Source organism: Carcharodon carcharias, chromosome 7 (assembly GCF_017639515.1).
Source record: "Carcharodon carcharias isolate sCarCar2 chromosome 7, sCarCar2.pri, whole genome shotgun sequence".
In the NCBI taxonomy this organism is placed as follows: Eukaryota; Metazoa; Chordata; class Chondrichthyes; order Lamniformes; family Lamnidae; genus Carcharodon; species Carcharodon carcharias.
The window spans coordinates 157,727,922-157,754,534 of NC_054473.1; the positions used below are offsets into that span (position 1 = coordinate 157,727,922).

General features: G+C 43.8%; 1 protein-coding gene across 1 annotated transcript in view; it reads right to left on the reverse strand.

Moving 5' to 3' along the window:
* cpne7 (copine VII) overlaps positions 1 to 10,852 on the reverse strand; it is a 192,549-nt gene extending 181,697 nt beyond the window's left edge. Inside the window, exon 1 of the mRNA XM_041191819.1 lies at positions 10,679 to 10,852. Within this exon, the coding sequence (XP_041047753.1) occupies positions 10,679 to 10,852 (174 nt within the window). The remainder of the gene's footprint in view (positions 1 to 10,678) is intronic.
* Between the last annotated feature and the right edge of the window lie 15,761 nt (positions 10,853 to 26,613).

The window sequence follows — 26,613 nt, forward strand, 5'->3', positions numbered from 1 at the left end:
CAGGGCCCATCGGAGGCCCCCTTCCTAAATACTGAAATGCCAGGTTTCCTGTCCCCACTCCCTACCCTCCCATGATCTGTGCACCTCGGCTCTCACTCTTTTGTCCCCTTGCCAGGCTTCTTAGCCTGGCTCCACCAAAACACGGAGTGAGGTGAGTCGGGCTTTTTGGGAAGGGAGGGATCAAGCACCCTAGGGAGGGGTGAGTGGGGAAGGGGTTAGGGTTTTGGAGACTGGGTGAAAAAGTGGACTCTCACCCACCTTCCACTGCACAGTGTATTATGTTCATGCAGGCAGGAGGTTAGTGCCCTCAATAGGCCTAAGAGTGGGGCTGCTAGTGGGCCCCTTCCCCACGCACCATATGGGGAATGTGTTACAGATAGGTGGGAAGGCGATGGGCTAGCCACCTGTCATGTTTTACATGCCACCCCCCCCCCCCACACCACCGAAAGCACATCTGGCAGAGGGCTTATAAAATCTACCCCACAGTGTTTCTGTCAGCTCATTGCTTTAATTTTTTTTTAATGGTTTCAGTTGATGATGTCACGGGTAAATACTTTAACGATTAGTTTTGCACTCTTAGCTTCTCTTAGTCATCACTTGGCAACGAGATCCATCGAAAATATTACACGTATGATTCTGATAGTGGACTTTGCTGTTGTACATGATGAAAATCATGTATACACATTGTAGTACTTTACAACATGTTGTGCTCCACATAGGGGGCTGAGAGCTACTGCACATATTTACCAGTTTTCTCTCTGAAGGGAACTTACTTGATTACAATTCACTTCAAGGTAGAATTCATTTTATAGCTGATTGCACCAGCTTTAACAGTGGTTTTGATGAAGATGTAGCTTAAAATTTGGGCTTCTGTTGTATTTAGCATAGCTATGGGTTCCATTGTCTACTGACTATCACTCTTAGTATATAAGCATGAAAAGAACATGACATTCTAGATGCTCTTTCTACTGACCAAATTTAGTTTATGCTTTGCCAGACCTGACTTACACAATCTCTCAAAAGAAAAATCTTTACAACTTTTCCCCAAGCCCTAGAGGAAATCACTCAAAACTGTAGAATAACTGTTCATCCCCACATCTTCAGTTCTGGTCAGTTCCATAGATCCAAGGTTTTGCATTTAAATAAGATTATCCTCAAAGAGATGAAGAAGAAATTGGCTGGAATGTGTGAGAGAAATTATTAATGGGAGAATTTATCACTAATAATTTGATGAACAGATAGAAACACCAAAGTCAAGCGCGATACAAACATGGGGCAGGATTTTTGGGTCGTTGGGCGGATGCAGCGAGCAGGCCCAGGGGCAGCCAGGAAATGGTCTGCCGCCCGCGATTTCACGCTGGCTGGCCAATTAACGCTGAGAAGCTCAGTGCTGTCAGGGTGGGGGCGGGTGGCATGCGAGTGAAAAAGTTTGCTTGTGCGCGGGGGAGCGCGCACTGAGAACTCCATGAAGGCAGGGAGCTGCCTCAGGGAGCTGAATAATTTTAAAATCAAAAAGAAAGATTTTTAAAATCTGAAAACAATGTCCTGACATAGGACTCACTCACAATAACATAACAGAATACAAATTCTGCCCAAAAATGTTTATATGTTTTTTATTTACTTAATTGTGGAAACCTCATCCCACCCGTGGATAAGGTTTCCTAAAAAATCCAAAGGCCACCTGGCCGATTCACCCACCCGCCAACCGTAAGGTTGGGCGGGCAGTGAAAAATAGCTTTTAATTAGTGGTTTAATGGCCTTATTAAGCTTAATTGTTGGCGGACCACTGCTGACTCTCATGCATACGCGCCGACCAAAATATCGTGCGCTTTGTTACACCTGATCATGTTGTGTGTGTGCCTGCCCGCAGGATGTAAAATCCTGCCAATGGTTCTTTGGTTTGGAACTACTGCTGTTATGAGGTCACAAGTAACAGAGCCACCTGTTGGCCTGTAGCAACACAATACAAAGCAAAACTACAATTCCACACTCTAATATCAGGGACTACCAGTTAAAGTCAGCATTTCTGCTCCAGGTATTGAGCTACACTTAATGGAAGGGCAGACTGGAGATTCCTTGACTCCCATCCCATTTGAGTACAACTCAAAATTTGAAGCACCGAATTTATCCTTACGTTATTGCAATGTACTAACCCACAATATACTAGTAGATGTCAAGTACACTATAGTATTTAAAACTATATTGTTCTGTGCAATACAATTTCACACAATAGTATCGGAAATGTATTATTCCATACTGCAGTAGTAGGATTTTAGTATTCACCATTATGTTATTCCACAATAGTGTAGGTTTGCTACAGATTGGAACTGAACACAAGAGGTTTCAGTTCTAATGCTACCAACTATTTCCGTCAATAATTAATTCTATTTGGTTATTTAATTTCTTATTTAAAAGTTATGTACTTGGGGCTTACATGAATTATTAGCCATATGTAAATGATCATATTACTGGTAAATAGGTAAATTACGTCATTTCAGTAACTATTTCAAAACTGGAACAAAAATAAAAACGTTGTGAGCAAAAGGTCAGACACCTTGAGGTTGATATTAATGCCACCACCCCACCCCCCCACCTTACCAGTGCTCCCACCAGCACCCCCAAGCAAAATGTCAGCCAATCACAGTCTCTTTTCGCTGCCCTAAATGGTCACCACCCCCAACCACCAAACCTCTATGTATGCCTCCCTCCCTCCTGATTGCCCTCATCACCCCACCCCACCATCCTCCCCACCAACCTTGCCCTGATCTTTGGCATCCTCCCATTTGTCATTCTCTGACATGCTCACCTAACACCAATCTTTGCTTTCCTTCTACTTGTAATGTTCTGATTCATTCCCCAAGCATCAATCTTCACCTCCCTCCCGATTGCCATGCTCTGAGCTCTCCCACAAAGCCCTGATCCTTTCTAATTGCCAGGGACTACTGTGGAAATGTCCTAAATGGTATTAGCCATTAGCTGTAGTATATACAGAGGAGTTACACACTCTTTTATGTGTGTGCAGGCAAATGTGTGGTAGAGGAAGCTTGCTTGCAGGTTAAGTCTGTGTTAGTGAAAGAGTAGTGTGGATATTCGGACTGAATAACAGGCTCCGAGCCCTGGATTTACTGTCTATATCTTCTCATTATTGTGGGACAATTGTTGGCACCAACTGATTTCTTTAAGTGCATTACCAATTGTGGGATAGGCCAATTCAGATATTTGGGCTTTGGAGGAGATGCATCACAGAATTTCTAGAATTACACCAGGGCTGAAAAGGCTAAGTGATGGGGACAAGTAAATTACATTGACTTAGATTGTACTCCTTTAAGTATGGAAGATTAAGGGGTAATCTGAATAAAGGATTTGGTACTATTGATAGGGAGAAATTACTTCCTTTGCTAAAGGAGCCCAGAACAAGAGGGCATAACCTTAAAATTTGAGCTTGGTCATTCAGAGGTGATGTCAAGACTTCTTCACACAAAGGGTAATAGGAGTCTAGAAATCTCTCTCCCAAAAAGCTGTTGAGACTAGGTCAATTTAAAATGTGAAAAGTGAGACTGATGGATTTTTAATTAAAGGATATGGAACCAAAGTGGGTAAATGGGGTAAGATACAGATATGCCAAGATCTAATTCAATAACAAGGCAGGTTTGAGAGGCTGAATGGCCTACTCCTGTTCCTGTTTTCTTATGTCTCTAAATTGTGTTTTAAGCCAGATTGCTCCACTTCTCTTTCATACCTGTGGTTAACAGCCTGGCAAAAGCCAGTTCAGTTTTTAATGAAAAATGAAAACTGTTTCATCTTGGGTTTGGAACCCAGATGGGGTTTCTTTAGGGTTTGCCAATTACCCTAAGAATGCTGCCACAGACTATTGTTCGTAAAATTCATTCTTGTTTATTTACAGATCAATGTACATCTCAGTACTCTAGACATGGTTGTACCTCTGCTTCCCACCAGATCTCAGTCTCTTAGTCATGTGACATTGCATCACAGTTATGTCAGTAGTTACATCAGTGCCAGGTACTCCTGATGTTAACTCTTTATTCTACACCTCCTTCCAAGTCTTAATCCCAACTATATACTTACTCCTACATCTCCCCACAAACTCTCAGACTTCACAGGGTTAGTCCGTGTGGTGCCTTGATCAATCTCTCTGATTTGCTCCTGATTTCATTTCAAGGTTGAGGATGAACTGCACTCTCTCATTGTTTGATAGGAGTGCCTTCTACCTGGGTGGTTGTAGAGTTTCTACTTGTCACTGGCTCCTTGTCTCCATCCAGATCTAAATAGTATGTCCAAGATTCCATTGGTTTCCTTCCCAATGATATCAAGGCTCTTCAGTTCCTCCTAAATTTCCCTGGTACGTCTCAATTCTAGAAGATCTTGGTTGCGGAGTTTTTTCTATTACAATGCCTTCCTTCTGCTGATGAAAACTTTGCTTTTGAACTTGAATGAATCTATTCCTAGACACCCCCATCGCCTCGTAAGAAATGGAGATGGTGCAAATGGTCGCTCTGCTGCTGGATATGCACTGCAAACATAAGGCAATTTGTGATTAACTCTTCAATGGAGTGGCTAATGCCTGGCTACCAAACTAACTGTTGGGCTCTTGCTCTGCATTTTGCTATTTTCAAGTGACCTGGATGGGTTTTCTGAAGAGTGTTGGGTTGAAGCTTTTTAGGGATTACTATCTGTCATTAAAGACTAAGGAATTTTCGCTGATTGTGAGATGTTTTCTCTGTTCGAAGTATTGGCAAAGTATTGGGTTGTTAGGAATCTGGACATCTGTTCTGGCAATACTCTTTTATTTTGATGCAACCATCATCCTGCTGTTGTGCTTGCTTAATCTCTTCTCAGTGGCCGGTAAGTGTTTGGTAATGGCCGAAGTATCTGCTTCCACTTCCTCATAAAATTTAAATCTTCCAGCTTGGCTCCTGCCACTGGCATTCTTGATAATGCATTTGCTGTCACCTGGTACTTCCCTTGAACATACTCGGTAAATGAATCATACCACATGAGTCTCAGTCTAAAACATTGAATTGAAGGTGGCATTTTTGCAATTTCCTTTAGGTTAAGAAGAGTAGCCAATGGTTTCTGGTCAGTTTCAATTTTAAACCTTAATCCCATGACGTAAGTAGAGAACTTCTCACAGGCCCATATGGCTGCTAATGCTTCTTTCTCAATGGTTGCAAATCTCTTCTCTGTATCCATGAGCGATCTTGAGGCATAATAAACTGGTCTTCTTTGTCGATCTTTTTGAACTTGAAACAGCACTGCTCCCAAGCCTGTAGATGATATGTCCACTGCTATAGTTGTCAGCAACTCTGAATTGTAGTGGGCTAGAATTTCTGATGAAATTAGGAGATTTTTGATCATGTCAAAAGCATTTTGCTGCCCCACGTTCCAACACCATTGTTGAGCTAATCTCAACAGCTGCCATAACGTCTCATTGATTTCCTCCAAGTTTGGTAGGAACTTGCCTTCTTGACTGACCACACCGAGGAATCTTTGTAATTCTGTGATGCTTTTAGGCTGTGGGAACTCTCTAATGACTTTGGTTTTCCGCAGATCTGTTGTAATTCCCAAAGCTTGGACAATGTGGCCTAAGAATTTTATCATAGGCTTTGCATTTGTCATCTAATGTCAAACCTGCTTCTTGAAGGACATTGAGGACTGCTCTGATTCGACGGTCATGTTCTTCCCTCAATGAATCATGTATGAGAATGGTGTCCATATGGCATAGTACTCATTCCATGCCTTCCAGGGTCTGAGACATTGTTCTTTTGAAATATCTCAGGCGCAGAAGCAATCCTGAATGGTAACCTGTTAAAACAATAACGACCAAATGGGGTGATAAAAGTAGTCAGCAATCTGGATTCTTTATCCAGAGGAAACTGCCAAAAGCCACTATTAGCATCCAATTTTGTGAAGAGGGTGTTTTTTTGCTAATTTAGCGAGACTTTCATCCACTGATGCCATTGGGTGGATCTCATGCTCTACTGACTTTTTAATTGAGTCAAGTCCACACAGATTCTGATTGAACCACTACATTTTTGTACTGTGACCATTCCAGAACAACACTTCATCTGTGTAGTTACTGGAGAGGTTGTCCCTTATTGTAGTGTGTGTTCAATCTCACTTTTGACTTTGTCTAAGAGTAGGTGAGGGATCTTCCTCACTGTGAAGAGACATATAGGCTTAGCATCTGCACTTAGGGTTATGTGATATTCTATTTTCAACTTTCCTAAGCCTGAAAATGAAATGGAAATTCATTCCTGAATACCTCACTACACAGCTCATCAGCAATTTCATCAACCTTGCAACTGAGCCTCAGCTGCAAACATGCTTCTCTGCTCAGTAATCATGACTCAGAATCACAGAATTTTAACAGCACAGAAGGACACCATTTGGTCCATCATGTCCGCACCAGCTCTCCAAATGAGCATTACGACCTAGTGTCATTGCCCTGCCTTTTCCCCGTACCCTTGCACATTGTTTCTATTCAAATAATCATCCAATGCCCTCTTGAATGCCTTGATTGAACCTGCCTCCACCACACTCCTAGACAGTGCATTCCAGACCTGAACCACTCACTGTGTGAAAAAGTTTTTTCTCATGTCACATTTGCTTCTTTTGCAAATCACTTTTGATCTGTGCCCCCTTGTTCTTGATCCTTTTATGAGTGGGAACTACTTCTCCCTACCTACCCGGTCCAACCCACTCATGATTTTGAACATTTCTATCAAATCTCCTCTTAGTCTTCTTCTCTCCAAGGAGAACAGTCCCAAACTCTCCAATCTACCCTCATAGCTGAAGTTTCTCATCCAAGGAACCATTCTTGAAAGCCTCTTCTGCATTCTCTCCAATGTGTTCACATCCTTCCTATAATGTGGCACCCAGAACTGTACACAATATTCCAGGTTACACAATAAACCAGACTCCTGGCTCTTAATCACATACAGGGGTTCCACAATTTCTTTATCCTTGTATCTTAATCTTCCCAAGTGATGGTCTATTACTTTAATGTAGTCCTTCCTGCACCATGCAACTGGATGGAGGATGGCTGTTATGTGATATTTTAAGCCATTTCAGTTCATCAGATAATACTGAAACACCTGACCTAGTATCTAGTTTGAACTCCATGAGGTGACCATCAACTTCTAGTTTAATGCTCCAGTAATTACTTTCTGTTTGTTAGCTTCCCCGAAGATGGATATTTGTTTTTTCTGTGGCACTTCCACTTATTGGCTTTTACTTGGTTTTGTTATTATCTCTTTCTTCCTATGAGCTATAAGAACTTTGGATCTGCAGATTTTAAAATGTGCTAATTTTCCACAGTTGCAGCACTTAGCTCGCCCTGCTAAGCATTCTTTCGCTTGTGTTTGGCTTTCCAGCACGTCAAAAGCATCTCAAGATGGTGGTTGGCGTGCTTTTTCCTGATGTTGTAAGCTTTTATTTCACTGCGCTTTCTCTTTTCAGTCCAACATATTGACTGGCTTCACTTACTTTTCGCCAAGGGCCATCACTTTCCCAAAGAACAGTTGCACTGTTTTGCTTCCTAAGCTCAGTCTGTTGTGCTGTTTGTACTGCCTTTGTGAGAGTTAAATCTTTCCTCATATGATTGCATATTAATTTATCTCTGAGGATCCCATAGTTCAATTCTCTGTGAGTCTGTGTAGGTCATTTATAAATGAATCCATGGATTCACCTGGTTTTTACCTCCTCTTATTAAATTTCGCTCATTCAATTATCATTTTTTTTAACACTGAAGTACGAATTGAATGCGTAGAGAACTTCTTCATATGAGTTCGAAGCCTCGTCGATGCACTGTCTTGCAATAACATTGTCTGCTACGGCCCCTACTGTGCAGAGTAGAGTACTGACCTGATCCTTCTGTTCCTTGTTAAGCAAACCTGAAGCTGTTCCATATCTGGAGAATCTCTTCCTCCAATTGTCCCAGTGTTGAGCCTGTTGTGAGCCTTTCGCACTTTGGAATGGTTCTGGGAGTGGCAATGTAGACTCCATGTTTACCTTAAACTCTGGATCTGTTGCTGCTTCAGTACTATGGTGTTTGATTGTGATCTGTACACACTGCTGTCAGGACTCTGGGTCTGTGTGTCTGCTTACATCTGTAGCATCCACAAAGCTCCATTCTCCATTCTTCAATATTTTTCCTGTCCTCTTACAAGCATTCAGAGGTCTCTTGGGTCTGTAGCCTTCAGTTTGAGGTTTTTTTGTGTCTTTACACTCTGTCTGCTGCCACCATGTTTTAGATGGTGCACATAAATAGGTGACAAAAACCGCCAGCTGCCTCCATGTTTTATCTTGGGTTCAGGGCCTAGATGGGGTTTCTACAGAGTTTACTTGTTACCCTAAGAATGCTGACAATTATTTTTTTTCTTTTTATTCTCTGCTGACTTATTCTTAGTTAATGGATCCCCTAGGCACCATTAAGAACCATAATTAGCCTGTGAATACACAAATTGAGAGCCTTTTTTCCTGTCACTGACGTTTATTCAGGTAACCAGCAATAATAGTCAGTTCATTTAGTAAGAATAATGTACATAGATTAACTATATAGTTCTTGATAGTGCCCAGAGGATACATCCTATAATAATTCCCCTGCCTGGTGTGACGTAAGTGCATTTAACCTATATCTGTTTGAATTAAATGTCAGACAGTCATAACTTCACTGAGGAGCCTTGAGAAGATTACTTTATGCTGACAGATGAAAGTGTTTTATTTTTCACTAATGTTGCAGAATTCATGAGGGGATAGGTTAGAATGCAAACACTTTCCTATAGTTGTAATAGGGCTTGCTCTAATCAGGAGCTGACTTTTGTGCTGCTCTAGCTGAACTGACACAGTATAGTTGGGATAAACTGTTCTTAAGCCACACTACTAAGACAAGTAGCCTGTGAAATTTGGTAATGTACAGCATGTTTTTAAATATCAAAACAACCATATTAGAGAGTTGACTGTTATATACTTGAGATAGAGGAGAAAATCTCTTAAACCCCATTATATAATTATGAATTAATTACAATTAAGTACAACTTTCTGCATACCAAATCTCACCATTTTGAAAGTATTCTGGGGAAATGCTATGCACAAAAATCATAGAATATTTGAAACTACAGCATATAATAAGGTCACTCAATTCTATTTTCCTGTGCAGTTAGTTCATCAATTACATTCCGCACTTTAATCCAATTTTTCTGACTTTTCCCCCATATCCTTTCATATTATGCTACAGAATCATACAAAAGCAGAGGGATGGCAACAAATTTGGACAATGTGTTGCTCATATTAAAAGAAAGGATGTTGAGTCAGCCAGCATCAGTCTCACATAACTCATGGTACTCAAGTCACACACATTGAAGGAAGAGAAAAAGAATTTGCAGTCATATAGTGCCTTTCATATTCTCAGGATGTACTGATCTGTTTCATAGCCAATGAATTAGTAAAGTGCAGCTGCCATCTTAACTAGGAATAGTACAGAATTTGCTGAAAAAAGAGACATGTCGAAGCTTTTCAGCTTGCACCCATCTGGACACTACACAAGAATACCAATTTAAGGGAAAAGCAACAATTTATACTGTATGTGAAGAGAGTTCTGATTGGTTAGCAAGTGGACTCTGATTGGTCAAGCAGCCTGTTTTAAATTTCAAACAATGCTTGACAGTTATTTCAAACAATGCATGGCAGTTAACAATTAGTCACCATTAATTGGTGCATTCTCTATGGCATTGCCTCTGCCTCTATTGTTTGAAATAACTGCCAAGCATTGTTTGAAATTTAAACCAGGCAGCTTGACCAGAGTCCACTTGCCAACCAATTAACACTCTCTCCTCATACAGTATAAAATGTTGTTTTCCCCTTATATTGGTATTCTTGCGAAATGCCCTGATGAGTGCAAGATGAAAAGCTTTGACATGTCTCTTTTTTTTCAGTAGAGGCATTGCCATGGAGGATGCACCGATTGATGGTGACTGGTGGTTAATGGCCAAGCATTGTTTGAAATTTAAACCAGACAGCTTGACCCTATTTGGTCAAGGCATTGCCCTGAGGAATGAGTCAATGAATGGCTGTCACTTATTTTGTTTAGCTGAAACAGACACAATGTGTGTACATGTTCTTTCTGTCTACAAAGAACAGGGCCTTGTGTATTAATAAATGTAGTTTCCAGCAGACACAAATGTGCCACAATGCGAGCCCGACTGATGATCTTAAATTGGTTGTCAGCGTAATTCTTAGCACACTGAGGATTGGGCTTATCGGCAACCTTGTAAATGGCCCTGAGCCAGTTGCTAACCAAGTTTGATTGGCAGTTAACTGTCAGTCACCATCAATTGGCACATCCTCCATGGCTATGCCTCTACCAATCAGAGTCCACTTGCCAACCAATCAGCACTCTCTCCTCATACAGTATAAATTGTTGTTTTCCCCTTATATTGGTATTCTTGCAAGGTGTCCAGATGAGTGCAAGATGCAAAACTAAGAATGTTAAATAAGATCTCTGTGCATATCTATCTTTGTCTAGCTGTTTTAAAGGAAACTCAAGCTCATGATCCACTTTATTTCAAATCAGTTGTACTGACATTTCATACATACATTCATGCACAAGCACATCAGAATTGCCTTTTTAATCAGGTAATATCTATCATTTGCCACTTACCTCTACCCAATGTCCCTGAGACTGCATCATAAGTACAACAGATGGGTCAGATTTGTTGAGGGTATCTCTGTCCAGCAAAGCTTTGCAGGAAACACGTAGCTCCACCTTGGATACACAAGGAGCTGTAACAACACCCAGTGGACTTGGAGACACCCTGCCTGTGAGCTCAGTCATCTCTGCACCTAGAGCTGCCTGAAAAACCAGCAGCAAGGAAACGTAACTGGGGTGGCCTTAACAGACTAGAGGCGATCTTCACCAAGACACTAACAATCAGAAGCCAACAATTAGGATTTCTATTAGATGTTTGCACCAGGGCGACAGCTATTGAGATGCTGGAAAATATAAAGGTGATAATGATTATTTCAATGGAATCAGTATCTGTCCTTTCTGGGATCTTTCAATTCAGGCTTTGTTAATACTTTGACTCTCCCATCTTCCATCCAAGTATAAACTGAAGTAACTTGGGACAGTCAGCAATCCTTTTAGACAATGCAGCAACAAAGTCGATGTCAAATGCACCTGAAAATAAATCAAGCAAAGGTTTATTGTAATAAATATCATACTCCAAAGGATTTTGAAGTTTGAGTCATTTGATTGAGATGGACATTAACAACCAATGACTTTTAGCTTCTTAAATGCAGTCTATTTCTCCTGTTTTTTTTACATAGTCTATTCAATCTTGTTGTTATATTTCATAATATTTAAGTATTTTTTTTTAGCTGGAAAAACAAAATAAGCAAAAGAAATGAATAAGGGCAATAATAAAAAAAGGAAGTTAACACTGGCAAAGTTTTTAAAAACTGGATAAAAAAACAAATAATGCCTTTAAGCAAATTCTTCTCTGTCTCATTCTGAAACATAGTTGACTGTATGTAAGTGAATACATGTTTGATTCTGTTATGAAATTAAAAATTAATACTATATACGGTCATTCATAGCTTTCATCAGATCACTTCATGCATTTGTTTCTATTATATAGAATTTCAACATCTCCAATTTGCTTTTGTTGCAAGGAATTCCAATGCAAATAATTTCCCCTTCACTCCTGTTGTTTATATTTAAAATTATTCAGGTCATCTCCCCCTTAATTTCCTGTTATCTACATTTATCATCATGCATCAAATTATATCCCAATCACTATTGTTACCTATAATAACAATCAAATCATATATCATTCATTGTCCTTATCTATTTTTTTCCAATATTAAAGCTTTGCATCCTTTGTCTTTCAGATGGGCACTGCAAAACATCACACCACGAACATCACATATCAAACATCACACTGAGCTACAAGTACAAAACAAAATACTGTCATTTCCTATTGGTTTTTAGATCCAGGAGAAGACCCTGAGGTTTAAAATCACCTGAAAGATCTACAGGAAAGTAGCTGCAGGATGTGCTTCTAAGGAACAATTTTATAATTAACTACAAGATGTTTGTATTTACTGTAATTAGATATAGGAGAATTAAAAGAATTCAGATCAATCTTACCAATAGAATAACATTGCATACTGCATGGTATAATGCTCCTGTCCCTATAGATTTACTGTGAGCAAGGCCAGGGGAGACTAACTGTTGCGATTTTATTATTTTATATTCTTTTCAGACTTTCAAGCTTATTCCAGCCAGTTTATCAATAACTCTGTCTTATACTGCACGCTATCCCATTTAATTTCCTTATGGAAGTGAAAAGCCACAAATAAAACTTCAAAGAAGGTTTTACAGTTCATCCCTGGACTCAGGAGGCAATCGAGCAAAGCTGCAATTTATTGTCTGCATGGCACTAATAACGGATCCAGGGTCCCAGTGATCATCTAGTGCTATATTGATTCAGCTTTTTAAATTAAAAAGTTAACTGACCTAGCATAAATTATTTTTGTTATGATCAGGTAATATATCCACCACTTAATGGAAACAATAAAAACAGAAAATGTTGGTAATATTCAGGTAGTATCTGTGGATGAGAAATTAAGTTAATGGGTGGAATTTTGCAGGCTTGGGGCAGAGCTTTCCACTCAGCATGCGGGTGCGCACCTGACATGCTCGAGTGTGAAATAGTGTGTGATGACGTCAGGCGAGTGTCACAATGTCATCAGGCACTCACGCGCGAGAGTTGGCAGTGTGCCCACCAACAATTAAGAGGCCTATCGAGGCCATCACAGTAGTAATTGACGCCGATTTTTCACTGCCCGTCCAACATTACGGTTGGCAGGTGGGCGAGTCTGCCAGGCGGCCTTTGCATTTTTGAGGAAGCCTCATCCAAGGGCAGGATGAGGGTTCTGTGATTAAGTTTAAAAAGTTAAAATGTTTTGAAAAAATTTTCATCATACATATGTTTAACTGTCTCATTCTGAAACATGGACATTTTTTCCGGATTTTAAATTCTGCTTTTATTGATTTTAAATTCGTCAGCTCCCTGAGGCAGCTCTCTACCTTCAGAGAGCTTTTCTTCCGCACTCCCCCGCGTCTGTGCTGACGTCAGCGCTCGCCCTCCTCCTGCCGCCACCCCAACAGCGCTGAGCCGACTAGCCAGCCAGCATGAAATCACAGTTGGCGGCCGATTGCGGTCGGCAGCAGATTGCAATCGGCGGTCCATTCCCTGGCCACTCTCCCACCCGCCGACCCAAAAATTCTGCCCTTGGTTCCTGTTGGAATGGCAGGACCATTTCCAAGTTGGGAACCCATTTGGCAGTCTCGGGACTTTTCCAAGCTCTTTCACTGAACCACAGTATTATCATCCTACACCCGGGCTCGCCAACCAATTAGGGTGGGTGAGTAGGATGACACGTCCATCCTGTCAAAGGAAGGATTTCTAATTAAAAGGACCGTGGCATGGGTTAAAATGGCTCATTATGAACAACTGGCTGGCTTGCTAGTCCATTTCAAGGGTATTAATAGTCAATAACATAGTGTTAGCCTAGTGTCACCTGTCCACCAGGTAGGACATTTGTTTTGATAACAACCAGGAGCTTTCCATGGTTTTTTTTAAGATTACCAGATTTGTTTATTTCAATTTTCCTAATTTGCAATGTTGGGAGTAGAACTTGTGACAGCTGGATAGTTTATTCAGTACCACCACAGTTATTTTATAACTACCAAGCTATCTTGCCCTTTAATAGAGTAATGAGTTCTGGCCAATACTGCTACCAATGCCAATGAAACTAATAAACTAGATGTTTTAGCCATTTGCTACTAATGGGACTTTGCTGTGTGCCAACTGAATGAAAGTCATTGAATGTGATGTGTTTTATAATGTCCTGAGACCCAGTAATATGATATATTAATTTTATAACAAACTTTCCTCACAATACAAGAAAGCTTTGTCTTTATGAAACATTAAATTTTAATTGTTATTAGGAAAACTTATTAATAGATGTACTCATTTAATATAATTTGAAATCACATTAAGATTCATTTGAACATAAGCTTTTCATTTAATTCTACAATTTTCACTCCTGTGTGGAATTTGGACGATAGCAATTAAGTTGTGAGCATAAATTTATTAATGGATTGTGCTAAATAGATCTTTATATTTGTTTGCTTAGTTAAGAAATAAGTCTCATTATAATGTGAAATATTCCTATAATCTAAAACTTAAGGGTATTTTCTTAATGCTATTTGGATAGCTCATGTTTATATTAATAACTTAAGAAGGGTGGTAGTGAGAAATGAGGAAAGTTTAATATTTGTTGTGAGGAAGTTACTAGAATCTGTTATTAGAGATAGAGTGACTGAATATGTGGACAAATGTGTACTGATCAGTGAAGGCCAAAATGGATTTGTAAAAAATAAGTCATGCCTAACTAAACTGGTTGAAATTTTGAGGAGGCCACTAATTTGTCTAGGACTGTTATTTATATAGACTTCCAGAAGGCATTCGATAAGAGATTGCTAGGAAAAATTGAAGTGCATCAAATTGGAGACAACTTTTTTGGTTTGGTTAGAGAATTGGTTTGGGGGAGGAAACAAGGGGGAAAATGGGTATGTGTAAATCATAGTTCACATTTTCCACAGTACAAAATTATTCTAAAATTGTTTTGTTTGAACTAATGGAACCTGGCCAAAACCAACCTTTGTTGCATTAACTGAAGCAGGCAATGTATATTTTGTATGCTGTGATTCAGCTGAATCTATTGTATTTCAGATATTCACCAAATAATAAAATTACATTTTCTGCTTATCCTCTCTACATCACGCACGTTTATATTTCATCACATATTTTACAAATAAACGTTTAGATTCTGTTTTTTTTTCATACTTTGCATTGGCAGTTTATGGCAGATAAAACAGCTCAATCCTATGTCACAAAGGTCAAAATTCCATTTTAAATATTCAGTGAAACTGTGTCACTAAAGTAATATTCCTGAAATAATCCCGGTAAAAACAAAGTAACAACAATCTCATGAGAATAGAAATATTCTTACTGGGCAAGAAGTTTATGTCGAGCAACCTTAAGCCATCACAGAGGAAACCTTGAATCATTGTGAAGTAAACCAAGAGAAACCATCCAAGAAAGTTTTCAGCACTGATCCTGAGAGCTTTAGGTGCTCAATAAAGAAAGCCTTGAGCTTTGATCTGAGGACCTTTATACATTAAATGGGAGGAACTTTCAATGATAATTCAGGAAATTTTGATCATCTAATGGGAGAAACTACTGATCTCTTGTTCCAGCCAACCTGGGGAAGGGATAAACACGAACCACTGATAAAATAGTATGGAGAAAATTTCAGCAAGAATAAAATGATAGGACATCCGTTAAAGAGTAAAAAAACTTTATTTTTTTAAAGGTTGTTGCTAGCTGAGGGCTGGTGTTTAATTGCTATGGTGAAAGATTAGAATCTCTTGCATTTCATGAAAGAAAGTAGTAAAAATATTTTTGTGTGTGTTTGATAAAAGCTGTAAGAATAAAAGGCTTCCAAAAGTTTTTTTGTGTGTTTCCCAGTGGTAAATAGTGGAATTGTGCCATAGTAAGCCAATTCATTGAATAATGCCAGTAACTTCTCAACCTAAATACGCTGTGTAAATATTCAATCAGCTACAGAATTATTGATGCCACCTATTTCAATTCCATTCACAGCAACATTGGCGAGGTTGACCAAGTAATTTGAAGGTTTTAACAGTCCTGCAAAGAGTCAGCAAAGATTGGTTGTGGCGCCCTGAAAATTGTTAGGATAAACACTGCTCTCAAAATACATTCCTACAGCATAAACCTGTATGTTGTGGCTCTAAAACTCAAAGTAGACCACAGTCGTTCCTAACTAGCTTTAGCCACAACCAAATCCTCATGAAATATGCCTTCTAATGTATTATTTTCATGGTTATCTTCAAAACGATTTTCTTCTGAATTTGTTGCATTATTTTATGTTTAGGTCTCCACCTACTGCTGATCCTCAGCACAAACTTGTACACAGATGTTGTGCAAATGCCTATGATAAATAATCTCGATAAATGTGATTTACATAGCTGGTGTAGAATTTAATTAACCTTCTCCATACTCCATATAGATTATCTGCCTATAAAAGAAATTATTCAGTGGTGTAAACCAATCAATGACCTATTTAGTTTCCTATTAACATCGTTTCCGCCATGTGCTAACAATATGAAGTGTGAAATATAGCAGAATGTTAACATTTTATTTCTAAAATATTGGAATTGTTAATATGTCCGGAGCAGAGAGTGGGCAGAAAATATCATGATATTACTTGACAAAGACCTGAGCTATTCTGCGCTGAAATGCAATAGACTGCTGCCCTGTAAAATGTAACATTGCTGCACAACTGCAATTTTAATTTCCTGCTCCCAAAATTATTTCTGAATCACACAAGGTCATCAGATTACAACAAAATTATTTTTCAAGAATTCGATTTCTTGGTCTCAACTCCGATCCATCACACCCGGATCAAAGCATAACAATCTGTCCTAAATTTAGAGTTTCTTAAAGGGACAGCCTCTGGATTCCTGCTCCCGAGTCACACCAGCATTTATCTACCGAGCTGGCACGCTAACCGCAGCGCTTTATTAACCAATAAATAAGTTTTTAAAACATGGAAACTTATCACTAAGCACACTAATGAACAGCAAACAGCAAGGTGCCACTGACACTGTAAGGATGATTTGTTAAAGCGAAAAAATGCGAGATAGCTCATGTTAAAACATTAAAATTAAATTGATAGCACTAACATTGCCCAGCCCGAATTGATTTAAGCGAATTGACTTATATGTAGATAGGAATAACATAAATGACTGCGATATCATTCATAAAAGCAATCTGATTTGCTTGTGGTCTGGTTACTGAGATACTAACCGAGACTTGAAATCACATCAGTTGTCGGAAACGTAACTCAATTAATTTAGTCTTTCCACGAGTTATTCAGTTTCCTCCGTATGTTTTGGTTTACAGCACCCCTCCATTTAATACTGCCAACTACCAGCTACAACAATTTATAAGTGTGAAAAACAAGACAGTTACGACCAAAAAGTACCTGGAGAGTGAGTCCTGGGTTTAATCTTTTTCGCCTGTGCTCGAAGATAGCCAGTTAGTGTGAGGCAGATGGAAAGACAAAGAGGGAGCTCCAGTACTTAGGTACTTCCCTCTCTAAGCTCCAAGAAACAGCAGCAGCTGGGAATAACAGCAGTGCAACTACCAGCCTTTCCAAAGACCAACCTACTTCTCTTGATCGTCGGGTACAGATGGGTCTGCCTTCCTTTCCCGCTTAAAGTAAACTTACTCCCCTTTAACTCTTGGAGCACTGCAGTGGTATTTATATCAAGTCCAAAATATCATGAAAAAATATTTCCCCATCCGACTAAATGCCGTGCGCTTTGACGTTCTGAAATCGGATCTTGAGGTGAGGAACACTACTCCAGAAAGGGGGAGGGAATGGAACATAAGTGTGTTTTTATTAGGAACATGTTTAATCTATTAAATATTCGAAGTGGGAGGAAGGACAACATTGCAGCTCCCATGTAATTGGATTACTTTGGTTTAATTATATTAAATCAGATTCCAGTTAGCCAGAAGGTGGGTTGATGCACTTTGAGTGACACCGGGTTCCAAAACTCGCTGTAAAAATAAGGGAGAGGCTAAAGGCACTGGCTATTATTAATGTGCAAATCGGACAGGAACTTCAGGCCAGCACACATGCGCAGTTAAACATGAAAATCCAGAATTTGCTGGCAGAGGCGAGCTGTCCCTTTGCAAAACAAGCGAAAATGATGCCGGGCTGTCTGACTCTCCAATCAAATGTATTGACAGGCGTGCAGTTTCTATACTGACACTGTGGATAATAATTATACTCACTGGAGAAAGTTAGGGCATGTCCATTTTAGCCCAAGTACCCTTTCTAATGGAGTGACGAGTTTAGTTACAGCCAAACAACCTCTCTAACACTGAAAATCAAGTTTTATGTCTGTGGAATCTCATTTCTCCAGATTTTAAGTATTGTTGGAATTTTTAAAAAAATACTTTCTCCATGGACAGGATTTTGCCCTTGGCGGGCGGGTGGGCCCAACCGACTCGGCGGTAGGTGGGCAGCCGATTGCCGGCGCCGAAGCAGGCCGCGCCGCTATTTTCTGCAGGCGGGCCAATTAAGGCCCGCCCAGCGGGTTAGTGACTCCTGTGGAGAACGGGAAAATAGTCACGGGGGTGGGCGGCCTCAGACTGCCGGTTCCAATGGGGAGCGGACAGCCTGTATAAAGAATGGCCAGGCAGCCTGCTTGAGGCAGTGCACCATGGCCACTCGGAGAGAGAGAGGCAAGTGTGGTTGGACAGGAGCATGAGCATGAGCATGAGCAGGAGGAGGGGGGCAGGCTGCAGGAGAGGCCAGCGGGGGGGGCCACTGTGCCCCTCGATTCTCCAATGCATGCCTTACTGTCCTCCTCCAAGAGGTTTCCAGCTGTTGGGATGTATTGTATACAGATGTTGGGAGGAGGAGGACCCCCCATGTCACCAGGCAGGTATGGGAGGAGCTTGGTGACGCTGTCAGCATCCATGATGTTGTGTGGTGCACATGCACGCAGTGCCGCAAGAGACTCAATGATTTGCTGCGCTCTGGAAGGGTGAGTACCATGTTGGCCTTGGCCATTTGACCCAGCAGGTAGCCTTAGCCTTTGACACCACCCTCCCCCCTGCGCCCCCCCCCCCCCACCCATGCCTTGCTGTCGTTACTGCATTGGGCATTTGGTGCACACTGGGTGGACAAACAGATGGTGACCATGCTTACATCAGCCTTAGTGGTTGAGGAGAAGGTGGGTTCTCCCCGCAGCATATGTTGGTGTTTATCACATTTGAGTAGTCTGGGGGCAACCTGCAGGGGAGGCAGCTAGACACATACTCAGAACTTCAACACATGTCATATTGATGGTGATGAGATGGTGGAAGGGGAGCCTCAAGGTGTTGTGGCCAAATGCCTCACTGTGCCTCCTTGCCATGGACGCTAAGACCCGTGTGTTATTCAAAGTGATGTACGCCGAATGTGTCCAAAGTGGCCGTTGGGGGAGGGGGTTGGGAGCAGCCGTACTATCTTCTGGGGACTGATCACCAGTAGTGTGGACAGGAGCCTCTGGAGGCCTCAGATGGGCCACTGTAGTTGGGGTGTGGTGTGCGTGTGCAGAGTACATGAGCAATCAGCCCCAATAAATCCTCTTCTCTGTTCTGCAGGCAAAAATACAACACAATCAGCGGGAGCGCCAGAGGACTGGTGGTGGGCACGCCAAACTCCAGCGCCTCACGACCTTTGAGGAGTAGGCCATGGAGCTGGGGAGGAGGCAGGCAGCCAGGGCAGCAGGTGGCGGCAAGGCTGGGGTCCAGAGGCCAGGTATTTGAGGTCCACAGTCCCATTCACTCCGTCTGCCCGCCATCCAAACCACTGATGGCTGCTGCAATTGTTAATGCTGCAACACTGCTCATTCACAGACTGAGACACTCTGACATGTGGGTCATACACAAAGCTCCCTCGTCCCCTTGAGGAATTGCGGTCTCCACCACCTTCCAAAGTCATCTTATCCCATTTGTGACCACTATCCCTATGGCCTAACATGCCATGGCATCGCTGCTGCACAGTCAAAGAGTTATTGCATCTTAGGGGGTTTGGGACCTCCACCACCCTATCAGCCAGTGCGCCCCACATTACTCTGTCCAAAAGGTCCTCAGCACCTCACCTGTCAACCTCATGGCATTCAACTTAAATAACTGCCACCATGTTACTCATCCCTGCGCCAAGGGGAAATGTTGCCTTCTGCCCACCAGGTCTATGCCCCTCCTAACGGTACGAAGGTCAATAATGTGACCTGTCAATCTCCTGTGATCCATGGCAAATGTCGCAAGTGTTTTCATTGTTTCCTCAGCACCGCAACTATCCAGGCCAGCATGTATCCAGGTCAGGTACCTCTGCACTCTCCCCATTCCAATGGCATATAACATGCCATGTGGCATCCCTGAGGCCAGCTGACCAGCCTGTATGTATTCGCGTCTAATGTCTGGGTCTCCTCTTGACTCTTTTCCACCCCACCAATGTTCGTCTCCTTAGAGTCTTGCAGGGTGAGCGACTTATGAGGCTGGGGGGGAAAGCGATGAAAGGTTTAACTGACTGTACACTAACAGATGCACTGTCCTTGTTGTTAATTTCAGCATCATCACCACATGACCACAACCAAAGACACTGCACTCCCCACCACCCGCCCCCCCACCCCCCCTCCCCCCGCCCCCCCACACCTGCGGCCCAAGACGTCCAACTTCTGGCACATCATTTCAGCCAGCCAGGCACCAGCGCAGACACACACACTTCGGTGGGGAATTTACCATCGGCTAGTGTCCTGGGTTACAGTGGAGAGGGCATTTCACAATCGCTGGAGGAGATGGTATGGACAGAGAGTGCCGATGGCGCAAGCAGTCGGAGGGCTGCAGGGGACGAGGCACATGCTGAGTCCAGCATTGATGACGTGCCTCTGGAGTTGTTACCAATGCAGCAGCTGCAGGACAAGCGGCAGGAATCGCGTTTGCATCTGGCAGGGTTGCATGAGGGTATGCTTCAGTTAGTCTCTGCAATGGTGGAATCCAAGGCATGAACCTCAGGGCAGAGCAGCAGGCTTCCTCCACTGAGAGATTGGCAACTCTCATGGAGAGGGGGATCGAGCTGATGGAGAATCTTCTGATTGGGTTATGCTCTAACCTGCAAGCCCTCACAGCTGTACTGGCCACGGGTGGTCATTCCCAATGTGGGAGATGTTGTGGGCACCAAGCGTCGGTGCTCAGTGCCCATGCATCTGCTGTGAGCAGGGAGGTCCAATGGGACCTCATGGTGCAGCTGCTGCTGTCGTCACTGTGAGCTCCTCCCAGGGTGCTCCGGATGAGGGCAGCAGCTCCTCCGCCCCTCTGCCAGTCAACGTTGCTTCCGTTGAGGCTGCGACAACTGGGGAGGTGCCAGTTCTGGAACTAGCCACTCCCTCCCAGGCGGGGCCATCACAGGCTCCATGGGCCAGAGGACGGCCACCAAGGTCATCGAGGCCAACAGGACAGCAGAGTCAGCAGGCTGTCTCACAAGCCACTCCGAACGATGGGGCAGCACCTAGACGTAGCACCCACAAACGAAAGCATAAGACACATTAGGCACTCAACGGGTATGTCACTGGTGATTTTGTGTTGGCCTTAGAATAGGGAACAGTATATTTATGTTTGCAATGGAGAAGTTTCTGTTATATTTTGGACACAATAAAGTCCACTTTTCTGACCATGGCTGAGGGTGTTTTCTTTGTGCTGCATTTGTATGCTTCACAGACATCTCATGAGTGTCTGAGTGGACATTGATGTTTCTGTACTAAGCCCTTAGCTGCAGCTGATAAGGTGGAAGATGTAGCATCTAAGTGCCACATGTGGAAGCGCCAGGCAATGCTGGTCCTGCTGATCCGTGTGTGTGGAGCTAGCTGAAGGTTTGTTAGATTAAAGTGTCCTGGGTGTCCCTGCCTCCTTGGTGTAGTACTGGGTCGGTGTGCTGCCCCTCATCATCGCCCTGTGCTTCCTCATCCTCTGAGCCACTGCTGGATTCATCAGGTGCAGCCTCATCCAGGGCGTCAAGGTCGTCATCGTCAACTGCATCCCCCCTTTCCAGCGCAAGATTGTGCAGAGCGCAGCCTGCTACCACTATCGGAAAGACGCGATCTGGGGGTACTGGAGTGTGCCCACTGTGTGGTCTAAGCAACGGAAGTGCATCTTGAGAAGACTGATGGCTCTCTCCTCCACAGCCCTTGTGGTGCCCTGGCCCCTTGTGTAGCGCTGCTCATTTTCTGTTCTTGAACGGCGGAGAGGCGTCATGAGCCACCTTCGGAGGGGATAGCCCTTATCTCCCAGCAGCCATCTATCCAGCCGAGCCGGAGCACGGATGAGCCCCGGTACCTGGGATGTAGGCGTCGTGGGAGCTGCCTGGGTACCTTGCACAGACTTGTAGAATCTGCATCCTGTGATCACACACTATCTGCACGTTCATGGAGTGGAAGCCCTTCCTATTGACGAAGGCACCGGGCTCACTTGCTGGCACCTTGATGTCCACATGTGTACAGTCTATTGCACCCTGGACACGAGGGAAGCCAGCAATGGCTGTGAAGACCCTGGCTCGCTGTGCCTGACTTGCCTGGTCGCAGCGGAATTGGATGAAGGTCAATACCCTTCTGAACAGAGCGTCTGTAACCTGCTTGACACAAGTATGGATAGCTGATTGGGAGACACCGCAAAGATCACCCACCGAGCTCTGGAAGGACCTAGAGGCATAGAAGTGTTTGGCAACTGTGAGCTTCAGAGCCGTTGGCATGGGGTACCCACCCACACAGTTAGGAGAGATCTCAGGGCCAATCATCTGACAGATATAGGTGACTGTCTCCCTTGAGAGTCAGAGCCTCCTTCGGCACTGCACCTCAGTCATATTGAGGTAGCTGCTTCGCCACCTGTATACCCTGGCAGCAGGAGGGTGGCATCTTCTGCGGGCCCTTGCACCTTGGACAACCTTTTGGCCCTGCGCCCATTGTGCCTGTGCCTGGCCTCCCAAAGGTGGCTCCCCTGGAGACTGATTGTCCAGTCCTGGCCTCCTCCTTATTCTATCCCTCCCTTCCTCCTCAGAGGAGCTGCCTCCAGTGGGGATGTCAGAACCCATGCCCCCAGGCTAAATGGAGGCCTCCAGAAAGCTGCAGGCCCGAGAAAGATTACTGTCTGCAGACTGGTTTCAAAGTACACAAAAAGCTCTTGGAAATCGATGTGAACTGCTAACAATCAAACACGCAACTTTAAAGCACTTTCTGCAATTAAAACTTAATGGAAAACATGAACAACCCCTCTGAGTCCACATATCCCGCCAGTGCATGACTTTTATTAAAAAATCTCCTACCCGCCTGCCTGTTGGGCCCATGCACCAACCCAAAGTTCACACGGTCCCCTCAATATCCTGGACTATTGGCAAGTTAAGGGCCTTAACGAGGCCTTTAATTAATGGCGGGTGCTTGTCCTGCTGCTGTGTGCGCCAGCCGACCAAAATATCGTGAAGCCGCACGCTGATGTCGGGACACTCGTACGACGTCAGCGCACAACATTTTAAGCGCTGATGTGCAGGCTCCACCACCCGCACGTCAGCCATAAAATTCTGCCCCTTGTGTTTCTTTTATCTCTCTCTCTCAATCCAATCTTTCTTTCCTCTTTTTTTATTTTGCATTCTGTACCTGATTTGACGTTGAATTAATTATTCTAACTGACCTCTCCTGGTTCAGACTCCAGGCTGTTCAACCCTCAGTCCATCAGTTTGATTGTTTAAGGACTACACAAATGCCCCATGAATCACACAGGTCCCAGATGCCATGTAGGGGGCAAAGCATCATTTGGATCTCTACTTTGGGGCTGGATTTAAAGGAGGTGATGGGGACGGGAGTTGGGTGGGGGGGGGTTGTTGGTGGGGTCCTGCGAACCACATGTCACCTCTTTTAGGAAAGGCCCATGAATTATGTGCCACATGGGCACCTAACTGGGCAGCAGTGGCCCTTCCCGGGATCAAGAACTCCATGGGTGGATGTCCTGTCCCCAATCAGAGGCTGACAGCTCTTTTGAATGGCAGCTCTACTGGGGAGGTGGGGGCTAATGCTGATATGACACCCACCCGAGGCCAAGTATCATAATTGGATCCCAGGCCGCAAGTGAGCGAAGGAGGGATAGGTAATCATGGGGTGCAGGGTTGCAGGGAGGGGAGTCAGCAGCAAGAGCAGTGGATGGCTCTCAGCACCCCCCACCACCCCACCCCCCACTCCCAGCCACCACTTTGAGTCATTTGGTCAGGCGTCGAGCATCTTTGAATGAGGGACCCCACCCCCATCGGGTGCCTGCGGCTCAGGATGAAGCAGCAGGATGAGGTCCATGAGTGGGCATTAATTGCCCACTTAAGGGCCTCAATTGGCAGAAGGGTGGGAAAGCCATCCACAGGCTTACTCGAGGTGGGGGCAGGAAGGTAGCAGGGACCCAACCCACCAGCCTCCTGCCTGGTTAAATGTCCCCCCACCACCCCCACCCCCAGCCCACCCCCACCAAACTCACCACCGGGGAGGGCTTTAAATTCTGCCTCTACAATCACTTTTAGCCTCAAAAGGAAAATAGTGCGTTATTAGTTTGCCTTTCACAACCTCAGGAGATCCCAAAGCACTTTACAACCAATGAAGTACTTTTGAAGTATAGTCACTGTTGTAATGTAAGGAAGGTTATAAAAAAGTTCACTCACCAGCCACAGTGACTTATGGACCTTTGTAAACTGAATACAAAATTCTTCAGCTGAAAGCAACATTCTATCAAAACAGGTAGTTAAGAAATATTTTATTGACTGCCTTTTTATATGCAGTCTGCATACCACAATATTGACTTTTTACAGCTTCTTTGGCTTTATTTCTGAATTAAAGAAAAAAAAACAAAGATTTGCATTGATCAGATTTGTAGCCGCGAGCGCAGTCATGATACAATCATTGAAACAATGACATTATAATATCGCCGGATGTGTCTGCTGCTGTATTTTAAACTTCTCAACAATTCCCTTGAAAGCAAACATTAAAAATGAGAAACCACATTGAAAAATGCTGTGCTTTAGTAGAAATAACATCTATTGGAATGGAAATTTAACCTATGGGTGAACATGGTGGAAAGGCTGCCCCTGGCTTTTCTAGGAACTGAATCCATCTTCAACAAAGCGTTCAACCCAGTAGTCTCAGCCAGTTTCAGACCCAGTTTCCAGAAGTGAACAGAAGAATTCTAACACCTATGGCTGAATCATCCCAGATTTGCACAGTGAGGTAGCGGGTGGAAAAAAGGACATTTTACCTGTTGGTCACAACGGCAGCTTTTCGTGCCATTGCGTCCCATTTCTGGTGCGTCCCACCTCATTAATTATGCATTCACGGGGAACATACCGCTGGCAGGCAGGCTAGGATTTGCCCGCCACGACATGACCTCAGTGCTTCCTCACACTGGGCGCCATATTTAAAGCGCACCACAAAGTATGCCTACTTCAGGTCGACAGACCAGGACTGCTCCAGACAACAGATGGCCCCAAAAACAAAGAAAACAGCGGCCCCTAAATTTAGTCATGCCTCTCTGAGGTGCTTGTTGAAAGCAGTGGAAGGCTGCCGCGATGTCTTCTACCCCTGCTCTGGCCTCAGGAAGACCAGCAAAGTCACCAATTCGGTCTGAGAGGCAGTGGCAGCGGCAATCAGTGCCACGGGAGCACAGAGGAGATCAGCCATCCAGTGCAGGAAGAGGATTAATGCTCTGATCCGTTCCGCAAGGGTAAGTCAACCACCTCATCACTCTCAACTCACACACTCTCAAACCCATCACACATCCACAGGGATCTCACCCCTCAAAGAACAATACCACTAATTCTCACACACACCCTCACATCTCCATCAGGCTCATATCCTCTAGAGTTCGCATCCTCATCCTGTCCATGGCTCCACTCACCGCATAAACATTCCAAGCAGTGCCATGCATCCTGCTCACAATCTCTCCATCTGTTTTCATGAAGGAGAAGCTGGCTCACAATAGCATGGAGAGGTCCCAGACCGAGACTGCAGTGGCCCACATCAGACACCTCACTCACTTTGAGGAGCGTGCCATCACGCTGACTGGTGAAGACATGGACCGGGCCTGCGGCGATCGTGAAGTCGGTGACAAACACCCACATGAAGATCCTGCACCACATTATCCCTCCCTCAACACAACTGTGAACGCTCTCTCTCCTGCTTTTGACTCTGCTGCGATGCACTAATTATATCTATTTAGGTTCACAGGGAGCTCTGCCAAGCGTCCAACACCTTTAGCCAGCCAGTCCCTCAGCTCCATCCAGGTCCTCACCTCCAACCAAGAGGACACCTTCTCCATTGAAGAGCTGGAAATAAGCAGCCTGGAAGCCTGTCACAGCGCTTACCCAACCCTCCACCAGAGCAGAGAGACACACCTTGGTGGGACCCCTATCAGGCTCTCGTGGTCACTGCACGGACATGTGTCCACAGTAGGAAGAGGCAGGTTCAGCCAAGCTCCCCGGCACTCAGAGGACTGCTGGGAAGAGGCATCTGTGAGGTCCAAGTCAGATGTCGAGCTTCTGGATTCAGCCTTCCAACTCATCATGGAGAGTCAGCAGAAGGCAGGGGAACATCAAGCAGAGCTGTTGGAAGCCCTCAAGAGAACGGGACGCGAGTTGGAAGAGTACATCCGCCTGCTTTCTGATGAAGTGATGCCCACATGTGCATGTAAGTAGGTCTCCATGGGGAGGATGGCAGACCCCATGGAGATCCTGATCCAGCAGAATGCAGAGATGCACTCAGGCCTGCACTCCATCATGGTAGCCATGGGTGAGTTCCTACAATGGAGACACGAGAGGGAAACATGGCACCTCAATGTCCCTCCAGGTATTCCTTCCCCTCAA